The following is a 23,250-nucleotide window of genomic DNA, read 5'->3' as shown; positions in this document are numbered from 1 at the left end:
AACCAACCAGGGAGCAGGTTATTTTAGACCTGGTAATGCATAATGAGAGGAGATTGATAAAGGACCTCCATAGCAAAGGATCCTCTAGGCAAGAGTGAACCTCGTGCTAGAATTTCACATTCATTTTGAGGGTGCGAAGTTTGAGTCTGAAACTGGTGTCTTAAGCTTAAATAAATAAAGGTAATTACAAGGGTGTAAAGGCAGAGCTAGCTAAAGTGGACTGGGAAAATAAGTTAAAAGGCAAGATAGAGAAGCTGTGGAAGACTTTTAGGGAGATATTTCCTAACACTCCAATATATTCAGTTGAGAAAGAAGAAGGATGCACCATCTGTGGCTTTGGATGTTAAGAATGGTATCAAATTGAAAGGAAAAAGTGTACAATGCTGTGAAGATTAGTAGGAGGCCAGAAGATTGGGGAAAACTTTAGCAACCAGCAAAGCACAGCTAAAAGAGGGAGAAATTGGAGTGTGGGAGTAAAATAAAAACAGTACAAGTTCCTACAATTATATTAAAAGAAAAAAAGCTGCTAAAGTAAACATCATCCCTTAGAGGGAGACTGGGGGATTAGTGATGGGGAACAAGGAAATGGCAGAGACCTTGAACAAGTATTTTGTATCTGTCTTCACAGTAGAAGACCCAGAACATCCCAAAGAGTAGAAAAAGAAAAAAGGGAGTGAAGAACTTTGTACGATCGATATAGAAAAAGTATTTGGCATAATTGGAAATTTGTAGATGAGACAAAATCGGCCGTGAAGTTGATAGCGAAGAGGATGGCTGTAGACTCCAGAATGATATCAATAGTTTGGTTGAGTGGGTGGAAAAGTGGCAAATGGAATTCAATCTGGAGAAGTGTGAGGTAATGCATTTGGGGAGGGTAAACAAAGCAAGGGAATACACAATAAACGGGAGGATATTGAGACGGGTTGAAGTGAAAGACCATGGGGTGCATGTCAACAGGTCCCTGAAGCTGATAGGACACGTAAATAGAGCGGTGAAGAATATTTTCTTTTATTGGCCGAGGTATAGAATACAAAAGCAGGGATGTAATGCTGGAACTGTATAAAACGCTGATTTGGCTACAGCTAGAGTGTTGCATTCAGTTCTGGTCACCACAATATCGCAAGGACATTATTGCTCTGGAGAGAGTACAGAGGATAATTATAGGAATGTTGGCGGGGCTTGAAAGTTGCAGCTATGAGGAAAGATTGGATCAGCTAGGGTTGTTTTCCTTGGGAAGCTGAGGGGTGACTTAATAGAGGTGTACAAAATTGAGGGGCCTAGATAGATGGGAAGGACCTGTTTGCCCTAGTGTTGAGGTAAATTACCAGGGGCCACAGATTTAAAGTGATTGGTAGAAGGATTAGAGGGAACATGAGAAAAACTGTCATCCAGAGGGTGGTGTATTGTCTGGAATCCACTGTCCGGATTGGTGGTGGAGACAGAAACCCTCAACTCATTTAAACGGTACTGGGACCTGCATCTAAAGTGCTGTAACCTGCAAGGCCAGGTGCTGGAAGGTGGGATTAGATTGGGCGGCTAGTTGTTTTTCAGCTGGTGCAGACACGATGGGCTGAATGGCCTCCTGTTATAACTTTCCTATGGAAAATTAATGAAACTTAAAGACTGACAAATCCCTGGGTCCTGATGGTCTGCATCTGTGTACTTGGGTCTTAAAAGAAGTGGCTGCAGAGCTAGTGAATACATTGGTTGTAATCTTTCAAAATTTCCTAGATTCTGGAAAAGTCCCAGCAGATTGGAAAACCTCAAATGTAGCATCTCAAAGAAAAGAGGAGACAGAGCAGGAAACTATAGGCCAGTTAGCTTAACATCTGTCATTGGGAAAATGCTAGAATACATTATTATGGAAGTAGAAGCAGGACATTTAGAAAATCATGCAATCAAGCAGAGTCAACGTGGTTTCATGAAAGGGAAATTTTGACAAATTTATTTGTTCTCTGAGGATGTAATGAGCAGGGTGGGTAAAGGGGAACCAGTAGATGTGTATTTGGATTTCCAAAAGGCCTTTAATATGGTGTCACACAAAGATTACTATGCAAGGTGAGAGCTCATAGGGTTGGGGGTAATCTATTCTAATGGATAGAGCTTTGGCTAATGGGGAAACAGCTGGGATAAATGGGGCATTTTCAGGTTGGCAAACTAACTAATGGGGTGCTTCTGGGATCAGTGCTGGGGCCTCAACTATTTACAGTCGATGTTGATGACTTTTTGAAGAGATGGGTGTATTGTCAAATTTGCTGACTTTAGAAAGATAGGTAGGGAAGCAAGTTGAGGAGGATGCAGTCTGCAAAGAGGTATTGGGTTAAGTGAGTAAAAATTTGGCAGATGGAGTATAATGGGAAAATGTGAGGTTGTCTACTTTGGCAGGAGGAATAGAAAAGCAGAAAATTTTAAATGGAGCGACTGCAGAATGCTGCAGTGCAAAGGGATCTGGGTGCCCTTGTACATCACAAATATTAGCATGCAGGTACAGCAGGTAATTTGGAAGGCAAATGGAATGTTGGCATTTATTCCAAGGGGGATAGAGTATAAAAGTAGGGAAATCTTGCTACAACTGTACAGGGCATTATTGAGACTGCACCTAGAGTACTGTGCACAATTACTTGAGGGATATACTTGCATTGGAAGCAGTTTCGAGATGGTTCACTAGGCTAATTCCTGGGCTGAAGGGGTTGTCTTGAGGAAAAGTTGGGCTGATGCACATTGGAGTTTAGAAGAATTGAAAGGTGATCTTATTGAAATATAAAATTCTGAATGGGCTTGACTGAGAGGATGTTCCCCTCATGAGGGAATCTAGAACTAGGGGCACAGTTTCAAAATAAAGGATCTCCCATTTAAGATGGAGATGAGGAATCTCTTCTCAGAAGTTTGTTAATCTTTGCAATTCTCTACCCCTGGAGCAATGGGTCATTGACTATATTCAAGGCTGAGTTAGACAGATTTTTGATCTACGAGAGTCCAGGGTTATAGGGAGGACCAGCAGGAAATTGGAGCTAAGGCCACAATTGGAACAGCCATGATCTTTATTAAATGATGGAGCAGGCTCATGAGGGCGAATGGCCTATTCCCGTGCTTTTTTTTTTAAAAAAAAAAACAATCTTGCTAGGAAGTTAGTTCACTTGCAGTCCGAACGTACCCAGAAGCACAATACAGTTTCTGTGCTGGCAGATCTGCTGTGGACATTATCTTCTCCATGTGCCAGCTACAGGAGAAGTGTAGGAAACTGAATATACCCCTTTACTTTACTTTTTGTAGATCTCGCTAAGGCATTCAACACAGTCAGCAGAGCAGGGTTCTACAAGATTTTGAGAGAAAATTGGCTGTCCAGTGAAGCTCCTTCCGTGACAGCATGCATTGCATTGTACAGTTTGATGTCTCCAGTTCTGACCGTTTGGAGTTCAAACTGGCGCGAAACAGGGTTGTGTCCTAGCCCCCACTCTGTTTTTTGCATCATCTTCTCTGCTCCTGACCCTCACCCTCTGCAGATATGGAAGGAGTCTACTTGCACACAAGGTCAGATAGCAAGCTCTACAATCTATCTAGGCTGAAAGCAAAAGGAAACACCACCTCCTGATCAGTGAACTCCTGTAGACTGATGCTGTGCTAGTCGCTCACACGGGAACTCCACTATGAAGACTCCTGGACTGTCTCTCCTATGCCTGTAACTTGTTCTCAAATTTAAGTGTCAAGAAAACCATGATCATGGGACAAGGTGTTGCATCTCTGCCCCTGATTGCACTAGATAACACCCCCATGACACTGGAAATGGTTAGCAAATTCTGCTACCTTGAGTCCACGGTGGCAGACAATTGACAGAGCTCAATACACTGAGGGAAGGTAGCTACCACCTTTAGTCAACTCGTGAAATGTACATGGAATAACACCAGGCTGATAGTTTATAAGGCTTGTGTTCTCGGCACCTTTTTCTGTAGGGCTGTGAAACATGGGCAACTTACAGCTGTTAGGAAAAGAAGCTCAATTTCCATCTTTGCTGTCTTTGGCACATCATGAATATATCTTGGCAAGTCAAATTTACAAATGTGGCAGTCCTCTCAAAGGCAGAGCTCTCAAGTGTGTTGGCACTAATCAAACAGAGGCAGCTTCGGTGGTCCGGCATGTCTGCAGGATGGAAGACTATTGTCTACCCAAGGACCGTCTGTATGGTGAGGTAGAAGGGGCAAGATGACCAGTGGGGCGCCCAAGCTCTGCATCAAGAGTGCTATCTCACCCTGGAGTCACTAGCTGGTGAAAGAGGGAAATAGTGCACACGTCCATAGAATACGTCGCTATAAAGATGACCAGTGGTTACAGCAGGTTGGCAACAGGTGCCCATGCTGAAAACAACTAACAGTGTCACTTGGCAGCTTGTAGCAGAACCTGCCTTGCACGAATTGGCCTTTAAAGCCACCAGCAAAGGTGCACCAAGAAAAGACACCCCACCTAAATGGATTGTTTGCTGCTTGTCCATCTTTTGAAGATGGAAGGATGCCAACCATACTATGAAATGGAGTTCAGGGGAGGGGTCTGGCAGAGCTTGCCAAGATGAAGGGTGAGGTCGGGGAGGGATTTAAACATGACATTCTAAATTTGAGCCATTCTAGGTCAGTGCAAACAAAACTAATTACCTTATCCACACCAAGTTACATTTGGTACAGAAAGTAGAATTCTGGATGAACTAATGTTTATGGAGGAAATTAAAAATGGGTGAAGCTGCTCATGAGATCATTGAAATATTTGAATCTGGAGGTGGTTGTGTGTAAGTTAGGATTTTCTGTGCAAAAGGTGAGTGCTGTTACTTAAGTGGTCTTTTGATGTAAAAGATATGGGATTGGGATCTTGGCTTGGTGTTGAATCGGGCACTGAAGTTGCTGAACCAGACTGCATGAGACAGATGTGAAGGGAGAGATGGAGTCAGTGGCAAGGGTATGAAGTTAGTAGCAATAGAGTGAAAACAATGGTTTCAGTCTCTTTTTGGAAGAAACTTGTAGCCTATCCAAAGAATAGACTTTCAACATGCAATCTCACAGTGCTGCGGTAGAACTGGCTGCCATTTGCGTGCTTGTGAAAGCTGACCCCTTGGTTGCTGATGAAGCTGCTAAGGGGCAGCATGTGGAAGAGGAGTGTTATGGATGGTTCTTTAGGGACTCCTGAGACTGTGGAAATAAGAAGAAAATCACTGCTGGAGGTGCTTTGGCTTTGACCTGATTAGTAAGGATTGGTAAGAGTGAAACTGAGGGCTGGGAAATGGAAGAGAGGTGTTTTTGTGGCTGCAGAGAAGTCAGAGAATGCACTGTGGTCTCATTCTTGGCAGATGTTTGTAACTTGGGTTAGGTTTGGTGAGTGAGGAACAGAAACTTGCCTAAAAAGTTTAAATTAGGAAGCTGTGGGAGAGATCGGCCCTGATTTTGAGGGGGGGGGGGGGGGGTGACGACAAATTTCAGGACTTTGAGCATAGATAAGCTGGATGGTGTCCTAAGTTTTGAAGGAATGATTTTTAAAGGTGTCTTTTTTGAGATGGGTGATTGCAATATGGAGCATGTGGTCCCTGAAGAGGGGGAACTATTTGTAATGCCAGATAGCGTAAATATTTGGAAGGGAAGTTGAGTGTTCCGTTACTTAGAAGGATTGGGGCGGAGATGATTCTCATGGACAGGACTAGCTTCAAAGGCATAGTGAAGATGGGAGTTCAGATGGATGCAGAAGATCCTATGGTGTTTGAAGTGAGCAAAGCATTTCTCCCAGGTGTCCTAGGCAATATTTAATCCCTCAACATCACTTTAAAAACATTGGTCATTGTTTCATTGCTGTTTGTGGGATATTGCTGTGTGCAACTTGGCTGCCACATTTCTAGCACAGGTAGTTGGACATGGAAAAAAAAGCTGGGGATTGTCTTTGCTTTCCAGAATAATCCTAGATTAGTGAATAGTTTTGTTAAGAGTGTGAGGGGCCAGTAGTGCTTGATGTGGTCCAGCCAGGTTGGTGAGTACAGTTGTGTGCTTCTTGGACATGAAAATGAAGCTGGGGATGAAGTTACACCATCAAACAACCGGATAGTGATTTTTTTTTTTTGCTGGGAACAAGGACATCAAAAGTACAGGCGCGAGACTAGTTGAGCAAATAGACAGCAGTTTTATGGCAAAGTGAGACACCAGTAAATTGTTCGTTTGTAAGTGTTGGTGGAAGATTATTTTTCCAGAGTGGCCACAGAAAGGAGTAGATTTGTAACCTAGTGGGGGATGGGGGATGCAAGCATGTGATTGGAGATTACCTTGGTGTTCAAGGCTACTGCAGGTGACAAAGTTGAGGAATGTGGGTAGGAATTTCTTTATGGAGGAGTGATTTAATATGAGTGAATTCAGTGTGGGGGGTGGCAGGGGCAGCTAGGATGGAGATTGGAATTAGCAAGGATGAGGGGTTACAATGCAGATGCTAAGGGGAGGGTGTTTATGTAATGAGATGGGAGGGGTGAAATAGTGTTAGCTTTATTCTTCATACAAGAGAAGTGACCGAAATGTGACTTGGTGATGGGGGCTATGTCACCAATGCAGAGTTTTGGACAGACCGTAGAAAAGTATAGCCATATGAGGAGGTTTTGGTAAGGGCCAAGGTGTTGCCATCCATGGCAAAATTTGTTAGTCATCCATTGAAAGGTTGTGGATGGCATGGCCTTGTTTGAGTGAATACAGTTGCTGGAGGGAATTGTTGCAAGTGATATTGATTGTCCTTCCAGCAGAAACTAGGATGGAGCATTGTGTGTTGTGAGCAAATTGGGAAGAAGGTTGGCCCCAGTGGGGGTGGCAGGTGGGTTGAAGGGAGAGAGGTGGATAACAATTTGGGGTTGCTACTTGTATGTTGAATGCCTCAATGGCCTATTTGGGGAAATGTTGAAGCACAGAGGGTGGCCCATTGACTTATTCACTGATCAGTTTAAAAACTTGGCATTATATCCTACCTCTTCAAAAATAAAATGCTTGACCTCTCTGTACATGCACCCTGATGCACAACTCCCCTCCCCTTATGTTTTCAGTCCTGGAATGTGGTGTTAGATCCCAAATCTATGCCTGTATTTACACACCGTGTTTGAATATTTTTCTAATTGGGTTTCTGCCTCTGCAGGGAGACTGATCCAATCAGTCAGAAATTATGTGCTGTGATACTGTTCATGGCATATTACTCTACTCTTCCTTGTTACAAATTATATCCCTCTAACTGCCAAAATGCACTGACTCTCTTCCTTCCTTGAGCTGTGCAGTCTTTGGCATGGTTGGCCATACTTCCCTGTCCAATGCCTCACCTCCATTGTCTAGTTTAATGGGGTAGTTCTTGCTTGGTCCAGTCTTACCCATCCAACAGTAGGCACAGCATCGCCTGCAATGGCTTCCCTTTAGGTCTCACAGCTACCTTGAGCTTCCCCCCCCCCCCCCCCCCCCCCCTTCTGTTTCTCATCTACATGTTGACTGACCAACATCATTGAAAGATGAGGGGTCAGGTTCCAAAAGAACACTGAATGTATCCAGTTCTATCTCCACTGTGTGCTATCAGACAGCTTGTCCAGTAGCTAGGCCTGGAGGAGTTGCACTTTCCTCGTTAAATGTTGTGAAAGCTGAAGCCATTATCTCCGTCTCTTGGAGTTTCCATTCCCCTCCCCAGCCACTGTCTCTGGTTGAAGCAGACTGTTCGCAACCTGGTGACCTACTTGAATCCAGGTGGTTTTCCCAACCCCTATACTTTGTTACTAAGACCACATCCCTGTACTTGCTGACTGACGTTGGCTCCAAGTCCAATGCCTTTAAATTTAAAATTTTCATCCTTGGTGTTCAAGTCTCTTTATGGTCTCTTCCCTTGCTATCTAATCTCCAGACCTAACTCTTGGAACATTGTTCCTCCTACTCTGACCTCTTGTGCAGTCCAAAATCCCTTTGCCCTACCATTTGGTCACTAATGCTGTCAGTGCTTAACCCATTCATTCTGACTCTACATTTTCTCAAAACATGTTTATTTGATCTTTCAGGCACCTAGCCATACAAGGAGGGATGACTACATTAAAGCTGCTATATAAATTACAGTTGTTGCTCCTGTAGCTGGAGAGCAAAGAAGGCAGAGGCAAAGTAGGGTTGAGGTAGCAATTGGAGAAGGTGAAGTGAGAAATTATGGCATAATCAAGTGTTGAGAATGAGAAGGGCCCAAGATACACAAGATGCAAATAATGGGATCAGACATGCAGTATCACCTGTCTGAGGAAGAGGAATACAGCTAAAAAAATGTTTTTTAATTTGTTTCCAGGTTGAAGCTGTCTCCAAGTCCTTCCTCTCGGGTTACAGTATCCCGTGCTACATCCAGCAGCACTGTTCACACATCTCGTGCCAAGCGAAAGCGTGTAGAAATGGAAGAGCCCAGAGAAAGCAGCAGTCGTATTCAACAAACCCACTCTAGCAGCGGCTTGATCAGCATTGAGCCAACTGATCTTGAGGGAAAGTTTGTCTGTCTCAGTAACAAATCTGAGAAGGTGAGGGCCCAGAAAAATGAACTTTTTATATTCAGTTTGTCTTTGATTATGAGTCAGTGTGTTGATGTAAAAATGCAGGGATCCAGGGAAATGCAGCAAGATTGATACAAAATTGGCTCACTGGCAGGAAACAAAAGGTAATTGACCAGTGTTGTTGCGACTGGAAGGCTGTTTCCAGTGGCATTCTGCAGGGCTCAGTACTAGGTCCCCTGCATTTTGCGGTATAAATGATTTGGATTGAATGTAGGGGGCATGATCAAGAAGTTTGCATATGACAAAGATTGGCCGTGTGGTAGGTAGTGAGGAGGATAGCTGTAGGTTGCAGGAAGATATCGATGGACTGGTCAGGTGAGCAGAAAAGTGGCAAATGGAATTCAACCTGGAGAAATGTGAGGTGATGCATTTGGGGAGGTCAATCAAGGCAAAGGAGTACACTGTTAATGGGAGAATACTGAGAGGTGTAGAGGAAGTGAGGGACCTTGGAGTGCATGTCCACGGATCTCTGAACTTAGGACATGTCAATAAGGTGGCTGAGAAGGCATATGGAATCCTTTCCTTTATTAGCCGAGGTATAGAATATAAGAGTAGGGAGGTTATGCTGGAACTGTATAAATCATTGGTTAGGCCACAACTTGAGTGCTGTGTGCAGTTCTGGTCACCTCTTTACAGAAAGGATGTAACTGCTCTAGAGAGGGTACAGAGGAGATTTACGAGGATGTTGCCAGGACTGGAAAAATGTAGCTATGAGGAAAGATTGAATAGGCTGGGGTTGTTCTCCTTGCAAGGCTGAGGGGAGATTTGATTGAAATGTACAAAATTGTGAGGGATTCGGATAGAGTATAGCATTCTTTATCCAGACAGAGTTACTTGGTTCATGTGAGTGGTGCTGCTGCTTTCTCTTCCATCTCACCAACACAAATCAGACTGTGGGTACATTTGCTTCCCTCTTTCTTCATATAACATCTCAAATGAGAGCTCATTTGGCATAGGCCAGACATAATTTGTTCTGTGTGGTTCTCTGGGGTTCTGTATCACTGGATGGTGTATATGCCATCTGGGCCGATGCACTCCTTTTTAAAGGTCTTTGAGATCTTATTAATCTGGTTATGTATAATTTGAATCGCCATCACTTTTTTTTCTTACAGGATCAGCCACTTGGAGGCTGGAGACTGAAGAGGCAAATTGGAGATGGGGAGGAAATAGTCTACAAGTTCACACCTAAATACATTCTGAAGGCTGGACAAGAAGTCAAAGTGAGTTGCACAGTGCAATATAAAAATCTGCCTAAGTACACAAGCTGATTTTTGCTTCTTGCAATTGTAATTACTGGTCGGAGATGAATTTTTGTGGAGTAAACCACAGCTGAGTTTGTACTGTGGGCTTTTAGGAGGACTTTATTCCCAGCACATTTGAATGTATAAGCAGGATCTCTTTGTGAACCTCAGCATTTTTATAAATCTAGCTTGACCTATAATGGAGTTTCGGTTAACATACTGTTGAAACAGGGAGCTTCCCCAAAAGGGTCTGTTTGGCGTTGGGTCAGGACTTGATCTGGTTATCGCCATTCCTGTGATAGTGATAACTGCAGCAATGCTAAAGTTACACTGTAACTGCATCCTTTTTTGTATTGTTATGTACTTGGCCATGTGAGCCGCATGGAAGATGGCAGGATCCCCAAAGACACATTGTACAGCGAGCTCGCCACTGGTATCAGACCCACCGGCCGTCCATGTCTCCGCTATAAAGACGTCTGCAAACGCGACATGAAATCGTGTGACATTGATCACAAGTCGTGGGAGTCAGTTGCTAGCATTCGCCAGAGCTGGCGGGCAGCCATAAAGACAGGGCTAAATTGTGGCGAGTCGAAGAGACTTAGTAGTTGGCAGGAAAAAAGACAGAGGTGCAAGGGGAGAGCCAACTGTGCAACAGCCCCGACAAACAAATTTCTCTGCAGCACCTGTGGAAGAGCCTGTCACTCCAGAATTGGCCTTTATAGCCACTCCAGGCGCTGCTTCACAAACCACTGACCGCCTCCAGGCGCGTATCCATTGTCTCTCGAGATAAGGAGGCCCAAAAGAAATGTACTAAGGTGAAAACTGGAGTTGATGAAGAGCAACCAAAGTTGGCACTAGCACACTGAAGCAGGGAATGGTTGTGGGCTTTGTTACCCAGCTGCACTTGCACACTTAATGGCAATTGCAGCAGAGTGGGGGGCAAATTGCATGCTGAACTGAATTTTGCTGCTTAGGGAGATATTCGGTGATACTTTCATCCCACTATGAGCAGGTTTATCTTTTGGGGTACTTCTCAATTCAAAAGGACATCTGAAACACCACAATTTTTATTGAAATTCTTCTCACTGAAGACTTGGCTTGTTTCGGGAGGATGAAAGTAATTAAATTGCTCCGTCAAGCCAGTGCAAAGTTCTGTCAAGTTACTAAACTTCGGGCAGAGGAAGTTATTGCTCAAATTTTTTTTTTCTTTCTTTCTTTAGATCTGGAGTGCAGATGCTGGTAAAGCCCATAGCCCCCCTACTGACCTTCTGTGGAAGAGTCATAGCTGGGGCACTGGCGATGAGATTAAGACTGTCCTCACCAACTCTGATGAAGAGGTACGACTTGCATGCACTTTTTATTGCTGGTGAATTCGGAGTGCTAAAATTTCACATGGCTAATTACCTATTGTAGGAAAATTGTTTTTTGGTTCACACTGCAGATTGAGCCTGAAATGAGCTTTAGATCCCATTTTCCTTAGCAATGCAAAGGTCACTTGCTCACCTCTGCAACACTGCCCAGTTCCACCCCAGTGCTGCTGAAACCCTTTTTATATGCCTGCATTCCATTCACCACTCAATAAAATTGTAACTTATCCAAAACTAACTCCACATCTTGTCCTGCTTATCCTTCATCACAGTTGTCTCTGACCCAACCTGTGTTGACTCTTCATCCCCAAATACATTGGATTTAAAAACCTCCTCAATCTACTCTACTCCTATATACTACACAAACGCACACTCCTCCCTCTCTTCACCACTTTCTCCCCCCACCCCTTGCGTTTGTGCACATGTCTGTTCGTGACTCACCCCTTATTTGCTCTAGGTCCCAACTTTTGGTTGACCAACTTAATTTTGTCTTTGGCTTGGCATCCATTTTCCATGTGCCTATTTAAATGGAAGTTCCAATGCAGGTGTATTCTTTGGACCTTTTCCCTTGGGTCCCTTGATTGCTGATCTGTAAGAATACATGCATTGTATTTACACACAATTGCAAATTGTGCTGGCAGGAATTTCCTAGCATTCTGGTTTGTTCTAATATAAATGGAACATTTAAGGACAATTTTAAGCAAGCAGCTCCTATTGTGTTGCAGTGTGGATAGTAAATCTGAACTATTATGACTAAGACGCAGCAAATTTTAAACTTGTGAACATTTTATGTCTGCTTGGTGTAATCCATTTTTTTTTGGAGGATGGTGTGTCTTGTAAATTGGTTAACTCGTGATGAAATATATTGTCATGTTTTTATTCCCTTCCATCTTCCTTTTGGAAAAATGGCTATGGGAATCGTGTGTTCAAATGGTAGTTTGCAATCCAAGTGCATGCTTAGATTTTAAGCATATTTCTTAGATGAGTTAGCACTTGTGTGATGCAAATGTTACGCCACTTATCAGCCTAAGCCTAAATGTTGTCTAGATTTTGCTGCTTCAGGTATGGTCTGCTTTATTATCTAAGGAGTTGTGGATGGAGCTGGACACTACACTACAGTGAACAGCCCCACTTCTGACCTTTTATGGTTGCGAGAAGGCCATTGAAGTAACTAAGTCGCTGAGACTAGGACACTGCAGCAATGTCCTGGGACTGCACCATCTGACTGAGCATTGATGGGCTTTTCCATCTGTTTCTCCTTTTTTGTCTTGGTCTTCCTTTTTGTATGTTCATATGAACTGGATTATGCAGTAATGCCAGCTTTAGTTCTTTATTTCTGATCTTTTTAAAAAGTATACATTCAACAAATGTAGTAAGTTGCGGTATTTAAGGTGATGAACATTTTAAAGGTCTGCTTCTGTCATAAATTTTTGTTCATCTTTCAGAGTATTAGCTGTGGTCAACTATTCTGTGTTGCTGATTTTTGTTCAATTCATGCACAACTCGAAAGTATTTTCGTTTTGTAATTCCATTTATTTCCTGAGTACTGTTTGCTTTGCCAGAGTGGAGGTCCTGGGCTCAGTCTCTGCTGGAGAGCAGTGAATGAGGGTCAAGTTGGACTCCTTGTTAGCTCTTTGGTCAGGTTAAGAGCAGTTTAGATATTCATTCAGCAGCCTGTTGTCTACCCTTGGTGCAACTGGTAATCAATAATGGAAGTAGACAATTTTGTGTAAATGGTATCTACAATCAATTGAATTATTCTTTAAAAAAAAAATACACATGTTGGTTATTAAAAATTACTTCTGGATTAATTCTAGGTTACTGTGTTTAAAAGAAGCGCTTTAGTAACTAACTTGCATTTCTTTCTTGCGCAGGAAGTTGCAGTACGAAATCTCCGAAAAACTTACCATGAAGATGTGGAGGAAGAAGCTGAGTTTGGAGAGGAAGATCTTTTCCACCAACAGGTAAAAGTATAAATTTTCATTTAAAAACAGAAATGCTGGAAATACTCAGCATGTCAGGATGAAAGGTCATTGACTTGAAACGCTAATTCTATCTTCCCACAGATGTTGAGTATTTCCAACATTTTCTGTTTTTTTTCCCCCGCCCAGATTTCCAGCATTGCAGATTTCACTTTTGTGTAAATTGTTATATTGTATTGACATTTTGAATCTGAATTTTTTTATAGCTAGAAATATTTCTGACTAGTACTTAACCCCCAGGTTTGTCCCTAATTTCTTAGCCTCATCCAAATCAAAAGGTACTAATTACTGTTTTTTTTTTTTTGTTTCCTGGTTCTGCATGCAGAATTTTAATCCTGCAAGTATCTTTGAGACCAAGAATCAAATTTGGAACTTTGCCTTTATGACCATACTATATTGATGTATTTTACTCACTGGAACATGGAGTGGGCGGGGGAGTTTAAATATTAACTTAGTTTAGTTATGTAGTTTATAACTAAATGAAATGCCAAGACAATATTTTTCAACAGAAACTTGTTTTATTTCAGGGTGACCCAAGGACTACTTCCCGTCAATGTGCAGTCATGTGATCACCTTCAAATTTGCTACTTTTCGTTCAGGAGAAAAAATGAGTTCTTTACTTTTATCCAGAGCCACTGAGAAATATTTTTGTACACTGTTTTTCTTTTAACATTTTGAAACCATTCTGTTTGTTTTTAGAGCTTTAAGATCATGTTTTATTTTGTAAAACCTGAGTTCTGAAGGGGTATTTTCAAAAATCTTTTGACAAAACACTTCAATGTGACATTAAAAAGTGAGGTTGTCAATTTTGCATGGGGGTGGAAGGGAGAAGGGGAGAAACATTTTTAATCATATAACCTTGTGTACAGATTTGGTTTCAATGCATCTAGGATTTAGCTGTGGAACTGCATCACAGTCTGTATTAATCAGAATTTGGTTATTCTGCAGTTTTTCAAACCCAAAGGGTTGTTGTAAAAACTCACCAAATTGGTGTTAACCTAGTACCCAAACAAAGTTAGCATCATTAGGAGTATGAAACTCCTTCAAAGCTGCAGATGGAGTATTCTTTCCTCCAGTGCAGAAGTCTCAGGTGTTTTACAGAAATCATGCTAGGTTTCTACAGTGATCCTGCCCATTTATTTAGTTATTCTGTACAAATACTGCTGTACTGAAACTGTTGTACGTGATCGGTAAGAATTTGTAATATGGATGGGTTCTGATTTGCAATGCCTGAATGGTCACTGATCTGGAATTAGGAGCTCAAATTTATTTCAATTGGGTGAATTATGTGATCATGTGCATTTAATATATGGAAACATAAATGTTGCACGAAAAACAGCAGAATACACCAAACCTTTTTTATTTTTATATCAATCATGTTAAATGCTGCATGTAATGTTCTGCTGCATTGCTTTCATTTCATAGCAAAGCTTGAACCTTGTAATTAGTGTTGTCAAAATTCCATTCTTTTTAAGGTAGTGTCTTAACCATTTGAATCCCTGGTTTGATATTATTGGGTACATTCACTGGCTGGTGTATTAATATTTGGATTGTGGCTTATGGAAGTTTGATTTTTCATTCATTGACTGGTTAGTACTTAACTGACAACGATTTGTAGTAGCTTGCATGTTTTAGTGGCTTATTAGATTGACCTTCAGATAAAGGCAGAGAGGTTTGGAAAAATGTTTCCCAGCACTGGGACAGATATTAAAAATCTTAATTTGATAAGACAGTTTGCCCAACAGTTGCAGAAACCATCTTAATTTGAAAACTTGTGTTTGAACAAATCATGTAGCCAGTACATAACAGAATATAATAGCAAAATCATCAAAATGTTGACCGTATTCAAGGTGATGAGATACTGTAAAACTAGTGAGATTTTTAAAAATAAGTATCACATTCTTGTACAAAGTGGAGCATTCTATTTCTTTGTAATAGGTTTTCAAAGAGTATGGCTACTTATGAAATTTTAAGCAATAAAACTCTGGAAAAGAAGAGATCTGCAGTTAACCCTTGAATGTTCCCTCTTTTATCACTGTCCAAGAATGTTTAAATTGGCTATATACTTTGGGGGGTGGGTGGTGGAAATCATGTTATTTGTACTTTAAGGATAGGCAGATTTAAAGTACAGTACCTGTACATTGTGGTGTATGGAGGGGTAGTGGGAAAGCATGAAGTCCTGGTCACACTAATGTTTTATCAAACATACTTTGTGATTTATGTATCATATATATGGTTAAAATACAAATTTTATGCTTATCTGTCATTTATAAACTTTTTAAAATTCTGTTTCTCAGACGATTTTTTAAGTGGGCTGAATACAAATTAGGAATGTTGAGATTAAATGTAATGCCTTTTTGAGTACATGTACCTAATAGTTCTAGTTAAAATATTAGTTTTTTCCATAAATTTTTGCTAGTCTTGGTGAATTAGAATTGATTGTGAAATGTGGAATTAAGTGCCCTCAAGTAGAAGTCGCTGAGATTTATGGCCTGGGAAACAGAATTAAAAAAAAAAATATTAGTTATGCTTTTATATTAAACTTATTTGAACCATAATGGATGGTCTTAAAAAAAAAAATCATGTGCACACTGTTTCTTAAATAAGGTCTAATTTACTGATGAAATCATGATATGCATTGCTAAGTTGTTTTTTGTAACCTTTTTAAAAGGTTGCATTGCAAGGTTTTTGGTGTTACCCTTGTAAAATCAAACACTTCTTTCCACTGATTAAAAAAGAAACCCACAAAGCACATGTGGAATTCAGTTTGTTTTATTTGAGGTTTTTCATTAAAACTTTGGCAGGTCTGCACGCTCCCTTCACTTTATGCACTCACTTTACCCGTGACATTAGTCTTTTTTTTTGAAAAGAGAACCTGTAATCGAGTGGAATGTTTAAAATGTTGGTAAGTTTCAGAAAAGCAATGGCCTCAAGATTCCAAAAGACAAATTTGCCTTTTTTTCTTTTTGAAAAAAAAACCTCAATCTTCTTACTAGCCCTTCTTTTAAAAAAAGAAAAACTGAATTACTAATGTGTGAATTTTTGAACAGTGAAAGATAATGTGAACAAACAGTTATTTGTGTCATTTTCACTTGTGGTAAATGCATTGTGTCCAGATGTGTGTTGCTGAAGGTGCAGTTCTTTGTTGTGGAGTAGGTTAGTTTGATTTGTAGATTGTTAAACTACTACAATATTACCGTCAACAAGACCAGGAACTGTTGCTGTCTCTGGAAATGGACAATGTATGAACTACTTCTGAATGAGTGGTTACTCCAAAGAAGATGCAGGTGTGCTTAGCATACAATTAATAACTTGATAATTCTATCATAAATATCAGAAAAGTGGAACTTAAATTTGCTCTTGCAGCACAAGTACTTGTATTGTACTTGAATTTGCATTTAATTCACCTATTGATTTTTGAGAAGGGGCATGAAAACTTGGCCAATAAGCTAGACATGCCACTCGGAGGTGTTTTGCTGGATGGCAATGACATGCCAAAACACACAAGTTTCTGTCTGTAATTTGTAAACATACATTTTATAACTGGAATTTTTTATGAACATTCAATAAATGTGGTTTTACATATTAAGTTGGTGTGTTCATGGAATTTTATCTTGTATGAACTTCAAAAAACAAGATTTGCTGAGACACTAGCAGAATAATTGTGAAGGTATTTCAGAGGTGTTAGTATTTTAAGAACAAAAATGAACACTTTAACCAGAATCATTCAAAAATTCCAATTTTTTATTGTGTAACTGGAAACATTTGTGAAAGTACAGTTGTCAGCTTTGGCTCAGTGGTAGCTCTTCTGCCTCAGTCAGAAGGTCATCAGTTCAAACTCCGCTCCAGAAACTTGAACCCGTAATCTAGGTTGACATTTCAGTGCCTTTCAGATGAGACGTTAAACTGTCAGTCTACTCTACTTAGCTGTGCTATGGTGAGCTTGCACTTTTTTGTGTTCCTGTGTGCAGATTTGAAGAATAGTTCCAACCTCCTGGACAACATTTATGATAAATGCCACAAGTATTTTACACATTTATTGGTGTTTGCTAATATCTTCTGCATTTGTTCGTTACAAGTGACCTGCATTTAAAAAGAATCCATTGACTAGTGCCTGTGAAAGGTGAAAATGCAAATAAAATAAACTTTGAATTGTATTCAGTAAGTTTTTACATTTATGGGGCTTCCAAGCTCTCCTGAGATCTGAACTGTACTAATAAATGACGGGAAGATTCTGCATCTTCCAGGTTTATTTGGTTTGACTTTTTTTGGTCTCCTCCCTAGCTACTGACTCCATCCCTCTCCCTGGCAAACAGTCTGAGACTCAATCAGTTTATTAGCAGTCTTTTGTCATATTTGGAGGTTGAGCTTCTGACTACGCCTTCACGCCATTACGAAGACAGCCTATTTCTATCTCTGTCGCCCGACTTCACCCAACTCAGCACATGTGCTGAAACCCCCATTCGTGCCTTTTGTTACCTCCTAATCTCTTATATTCCAGCACACACAGCCTTTCATATCTGTGCTGCTCTAATTCTGGCCTCCTGGGCATCCCTGATTTTAATGTCTCTCATCTTGGTGGCTTTGTCTTCAGTTGCCTAGACACTAAGCTCTGGAATACCCTTCCCTAAACCTTTCCACCTCTACGTCACTTTCCTCTTTTTAAGACACTCCTTTAAAACCTATCTCTTTGGCCCAAGCATTGTCATCTGATCTAATCTTATGTGGCTCAGTGTCATATTTTGTGTTTTATAATACTCCTTGAAACATTTTATTATGCTAAAAGTGCTATATAAATCTAAGTTGTTGTCTATAGCTCACATCAAAATCAGGTCAGGCAGAGAATCAGGGGAGAACAGAAAAGTTAACGGTTCAAGTGTGGATCCTGTCATCTGGACTCTGAAGGGTTTGTTCCAGAAATTCCTATCTGTTCTTTCTACAGATGCAGCTTGATGTGACTGTTCAGTTTCTGTCTTTTGTTTTCTGTTTTTGCAGTATTTTGCTTATTGTTCGAGTCTAGATGTTGAGTGAAGAGATGATGATTGATCCTGCATTTGACTGCATGCAGATTGACTTTCCAGATAACTCAGCTTTTCAATTTCAAATAAAATTTCCTTTTTTTTTTGAAGTATACAAAAATGATGGCTGTGATCTGTTGCCTTCAAGCAGCTATTTGCAGGTTATCCGTTAGTTGGGATGCGTTAGTGGGGAATAGAACCTTGAAGCCTTTATGTGCCATTGTGGGCAAATGGCTTGATTAATGGGTCAGGCAACAAGGTGTCTCATAGGGCTCTTGAGAAACAATTGATGAGTAATCCTTTATACCTCCACCTGATTTCACTGATAGGTGGAATTTGAAGGTCTAGCCTGCATTGACAGGACACTTTTCCCAGCCTGATGCATATTAATCTTTGCTACAATGTGCATTTCTATGCAAAAGTAGTTGAGAGAACCACGATTATCCCATTGAGTTTTGAAGAATAGAAATAAGGGAGGATAAAAAGCATACATTTAAAAAGTACATTTTTCCTCTCGCTCAACTGAGCTGCACTTTTCCTTCCAGTCATTAAATAATGGTGAGCTCTGAAGTTTTTGTTTTTCTCCCTAATCTCAGCACTGGAACCACTAATAACCCTTGAGATCAGCGACCTCAACACCGACTTGGCTTGCGCATCTCTTCCATATCATGAAGCACTAATTTCTAGAGTGCGAGGACTGCTACCAGTTCTTTTCACAATGTAGTCCTTTGTAGCTAACTTGTTTGTTTTTTGCTTTTGACACTATTAACGTTTCAGCAATTGGCATAATTGTGGCAGAGGATGGGCAGTAGAAGAAAACATTGGGTGTTGAAAATGCAGTAGGCTGTGAAAGTTGTTAGTGGGGAGATATCTTTTGGTGAGTGGAATGGCCATTTTATCAAGATAATATAAAGTTATTTAAAGGCATTGTGTATTGTAGCTGTGGCAAAACAGCTGTGGCACAGAACCTTATTACATGATTAAGTGTAGGAATCTGGGTTTACAAGGAACTTAACCACTTCCATATGTTACGTCACTATTAAAGTCACATCCATGCTCTGTATTGAAGTATTTGATTTTGGGTAGGCTTAGGATTGTCAAGTTGACTGCAATGATCTACAAAAGATTACAAATTAAACTTTGTTCTATACCGCCATGTTTTAAAGGATGTGGGGTGAGAAAATATATTTTTCATGCTTATGACAATTGGTGCCTAAGGTTAAATATAGTTATTCGTCCTGAGTGAGAAAGATGCACAACTTCTATTTGTATCTTGCACACCTATCTTTATTTTCTTGCAGTACTGGCATGTAGTTTCTATTCTTGAACCCAAAACTCATGTAATTTATATATAGGGCTACGTAGAAAACACTATTTTAATAATCACTCTGCTCTTACTTCAATGAAAGTTAAAGATGTTACTTAACCTTTCTGCAGTGTTCCAGTGAACATCAATACAAGCTCGAGGAACAGCACCTCATTTACCAATTAGGCACGCTACAGCCTGCCGGCCTGAACATTGAATTCAATAATTTCAGAACATGACAGGACCCCCCCTTTTTTTATTTTTAGTTTTTTCTTTTTGTTTTATTTTAGTTTGTTTCTACTGTGCCTGCACTTTTTTCATGTTTGTGCTTGGGGCCAGGCTGTTAATTTTTTTTGTCAATTAACACCCTCTCTGCACTAACGCTTTGTCTTTCACTACACTATTAACATACTGTGTGCCTTTGCTCCATGACCACCTGGTCAGTTATTCTGTGACCTTGTCCTATCAACACCTTGCCTATTATCTCTTGCTCCACCCCTGCTTTACTTGCTTAAAACCTATTACATTTCTAATATTTGCCAATTCTGATGAAGGCTCACTGCCCTGAAACGTTAACTCCTTCTCTCTCCACAGATGCTACCTGACCACCTGAGTATTTCCAGCATTTCTTGTTTTTACTTCAGATTTCCAGTATCTGCAGTATATTGCTTTTATTTATGGTTGGAGAGGTTGGGAGAGTTATGAGTGCAATGGATAAAGGGTCAACTATTTAGTGGGGTTCAGAAGGTTATGAAGAGAAAATGGGACTTAGATGAGTGGAGAAGACTAAACAGTGTGGAGTAAGGAGAAGCATTTAGATAGAAGTTGATTTCAAGGGGCAAACAGACATCTGAATGGTTCAGGGCATGGCAGTGGCAACCAGTGTGGGAAAGGGCATACGCTTTGAAGCTATACATTCTAACGTTTGTAGTGGATGGAGACATGGGTCAGAGTCATAGTTATACAGCATAGAAACAGGCCCTTCGGCCAATTGTCTGTGCCAGCCATCAAGCACCTATCTATCCCATTTTCCAGCACTTGGCCCGTAGTCTTGTATGCTACGGTGTTTCCAGTGCTCATCTAAATACTTCTTAAATGTTGTAAGGGTTCCTCCCTCTACCACCCCTTCAGGCAGTGTTCTCCATATTCTAACCACCCTCTGGCTGAAAAAAACTTTTCCTCAAATCCCCTCTAAACCACCTGTCCCTTACCTTTAAATCTATGCCCCCTGGTTATTGATCCCTCCATTAAGGGAAAAAGTTTCTTCCTATCTCCTATCAATGCCCTTCATAATTTTTAAATACCTCAATCGGGTCTCCCTTCAGCCTTCTCTGCTCTAAGGAAAACGACCCTAGCCTTTCCAGTGTCTCTTCATAGCTGAAATGCTGCAGCCCAGCCAACATCCTGGTGAATCTCCTCTGCACCCTCTCCAGTGCAGTCACATCCTTCCTATAGTGTGGCGACCAGAACTGTACACCATACTCCAGCTGTGGCCTAACTAACATTTTGTACAGCTCCATCATAACTTTCCTGCTCTTGTATTCTATGCCACGGCTAATTTAAGGCAAGTATCCCATATGCCTTCCTAACCATATTATCTACCTGTCCTGCTGCCTTCAGTGATCTATGGACAAGTACACAAAGGTCCCTCTGTACTTCCTAGGGTCCTACCATCCATTGTATATTCCCTTGCCTTGTTAGTCCTCCCAAGATGCATCACCTCACACTTCTCAGGATTAAATTCCATTTGCCACTGCTCTGCTCATCTTACCAGCCCATCTATTTCATCCTGTAATCTAAAGCTTTCCTCCCCACCATTTGCACCACTAATTTTCGTGTCATCTGTGAACTTACTGATCATACTGCCTATATTCATATCTTAAATCATTAATATACACTATAAACAGCTAGGGTCCCAGCACCAATCCCTGCGGTACACCATTGGTCACAGGCTTCCAATTGCAAAAACAACAGTCTACCATCACCACCTGCCACTAAGCCAATTTTGGATCCAATTTGCCAAATTGCTCTGGATCCCATGGGCTCACCTTCTTGACCAATCTCCCATGTGGGACCTTATCAAAAGCCTTGCTGAAGTCCACGTAGACTACATCAACTGTTTTATCCTCATCTACACACCTAGTTACCTCCTCAAAAAATTCAGTCAAGTTTTTTAGACATGATCTCCCCCTGACAAAGCTATGCTGACTATCCTTGATTAATCCTTGCCGCTCCAAGTAGAGATTAATCCTGTCCCTCAGAATTTTTTCCAATAGTTTCCCTACCACTGATGTTAGACTCACTAGCCTATAAACACCTGGTTTATCCCTGCTACCCTTCTTGAATAATGGTACCACATTCACTGCCCTCCAGTCCTCTGGCACCTCTCCTGTGGCCAGAGAGGATTTGAAAATTTGCGTCAGAGCCCTCGCTATCTCTTCCCTTGCCTCACATAACAGATGCATCTCATCTAGGCCTGGGAATTTATCAAATTTTAAGCCCGCTAAACCACTAATACCTCCTCCCTTTCAATGCTAATTTGTTCAAGTATATCACAATCCCCCTCCCTGATCTCGACACCTACAACGTCCTTTACCATAGTGAACACCAATGAAAAGTAATCATTTAAAACCTCACCTACGTCCTCCAGCTCCACACACACATTGCCATTTTGGTCCCTAATGGGCCCTTAATATACTTAATAAAACGCCTTGGGATTTTCCTTTATCTTGCCTGCTAGTGTTTTTTTCATGCCCCCTCTTCGCTCTCCTAATTACTTTAAGTACCCCCTTACACTTTCTATACTCTGCTAGGGCCTCTGCTGTTTTCAGCCCTCTGAATCTGCCATAAGTCTCCTTTTTTTTTTCCCCTATCCAATCCTGTGTCCCTTGACATCCAGGGTTCCCTAGTCTTGTTTGTCCTACCCTTCACCATATGGGAACATGCTGGCCCTGAACTTTCGCTATTTCATTTTTGAATGACTCCCACTGGTCTGATGTAGACTTTCCTACAATTGGCTGCTCCCAGTCCACTTTGGCCGATTCAGTACCTTTATTTGTGCTCCATCTTTGTCCTTTTCCATAACTACCTTAAATCTCTGAGTTATGGTCACTATCCCCAAAATGTTCCCTCACTGACACTTCTACCACTTGTCCGGTTTCATTACCTAGGATTAGATCCAGTACCGCTCCTGCTCTTGTAGGATTTTCTATATGCTGGCTTAAAAAGCTCTCCTGTATGCACTTTAAGAATTCCACCCCCTTTAAGCTTTTGCACTAAGACTATCCCAGTTAATAATGGGGAAATTCAAATCCCCTATTATTTTCAGTCTTGAATAATCAGTCTTGAAGGACCAGATGACCTACTCCTGGAAGGTAGCAAATGTAACCCCATTATTTAAGAAGAGGGAGAGAGAAAATCAGGAACTTATAGACCTGTTAGCCTGACAGCAGTAGTAGGGAAAATGCTATAATCTATAATAAAGGGTGTGATAACTGGACATTTAGAAAATAATGGTTAATGTTGGGCAGAGTCAACAATGATTTATGGAAGAGAAATCATATGTATATTGCTGGAAATAGAGACATTGTTGTCAAGGCTTTTTGTCTTGTACTCATCAGGACAATCTGAAAGAATACCAATGTAAGGGGAAAAAACTTTATATTAGAAGAGAGAGTACTGATTGGTTGGCAAGTGAACTCTGTCCTGATGAGTGCAAGACACAGCTTTGACAACATGTCTCTATTTTCAGCAATACTCAAATTCTGTACTACTATATG

General features: G+C 40.9%; 1 protein-coding gene across 1 annotated transcript in view; it reads left to right on the top strand.

The window, feature by feature from the left end:
• lmnb2 (lamin B2) overlaps positions 1–16,736 on the top strand; it is a 31,541-nt gene extending 14,805 nt beyond the window's left edge. The window contains exons 7-11 of the mRNA XM_068016456.1: positions 8,302–8,524; positions 9,670–9,777; positions 11,019–11,135; positions 13,040–13,129; positions 13,675–16,736. Of these exons, the coding sequence (XP_067872557.1) occupies positions 8,302–8,524; positions 9,670–9,777; positions 11,019–11,135; positions 13,040–13,129; positions 13,675–13,716 (580 nt within the window). The 3' untranslated portion in view covers positions 13,717–16,736. The remainder of the gene's footprint in view (positions 1–8,301; positions 8,525–9,669; positions 9,778–11,018; positions 11,136–13,039; positions 13,130–13,674) is intronic.
• Positions 16,737–23,250: the final 6,514 nt, after the last annotated feature.

The sequence above is a fragment of the Heterodontus francisci genome, chromosome 36 (genome assembly GCF_036365525.1).
Source record: "Heterodontus francisci isolate sHetFra1 chromosome 36, sHetFra1.hap1, whole genome shotgun sequence".
Lineage (NCBI taxonomy): Eukaryota > Metazoa > Chordata > Chondrichthyes > Heterodontiformes > Heterodontidae > Heterodontus > Heterodontus francisci.
Note: the sequence above shows the minus strand (reverse complement) of the source record. Positions and strands in the feature narration are given on the sequence as shown.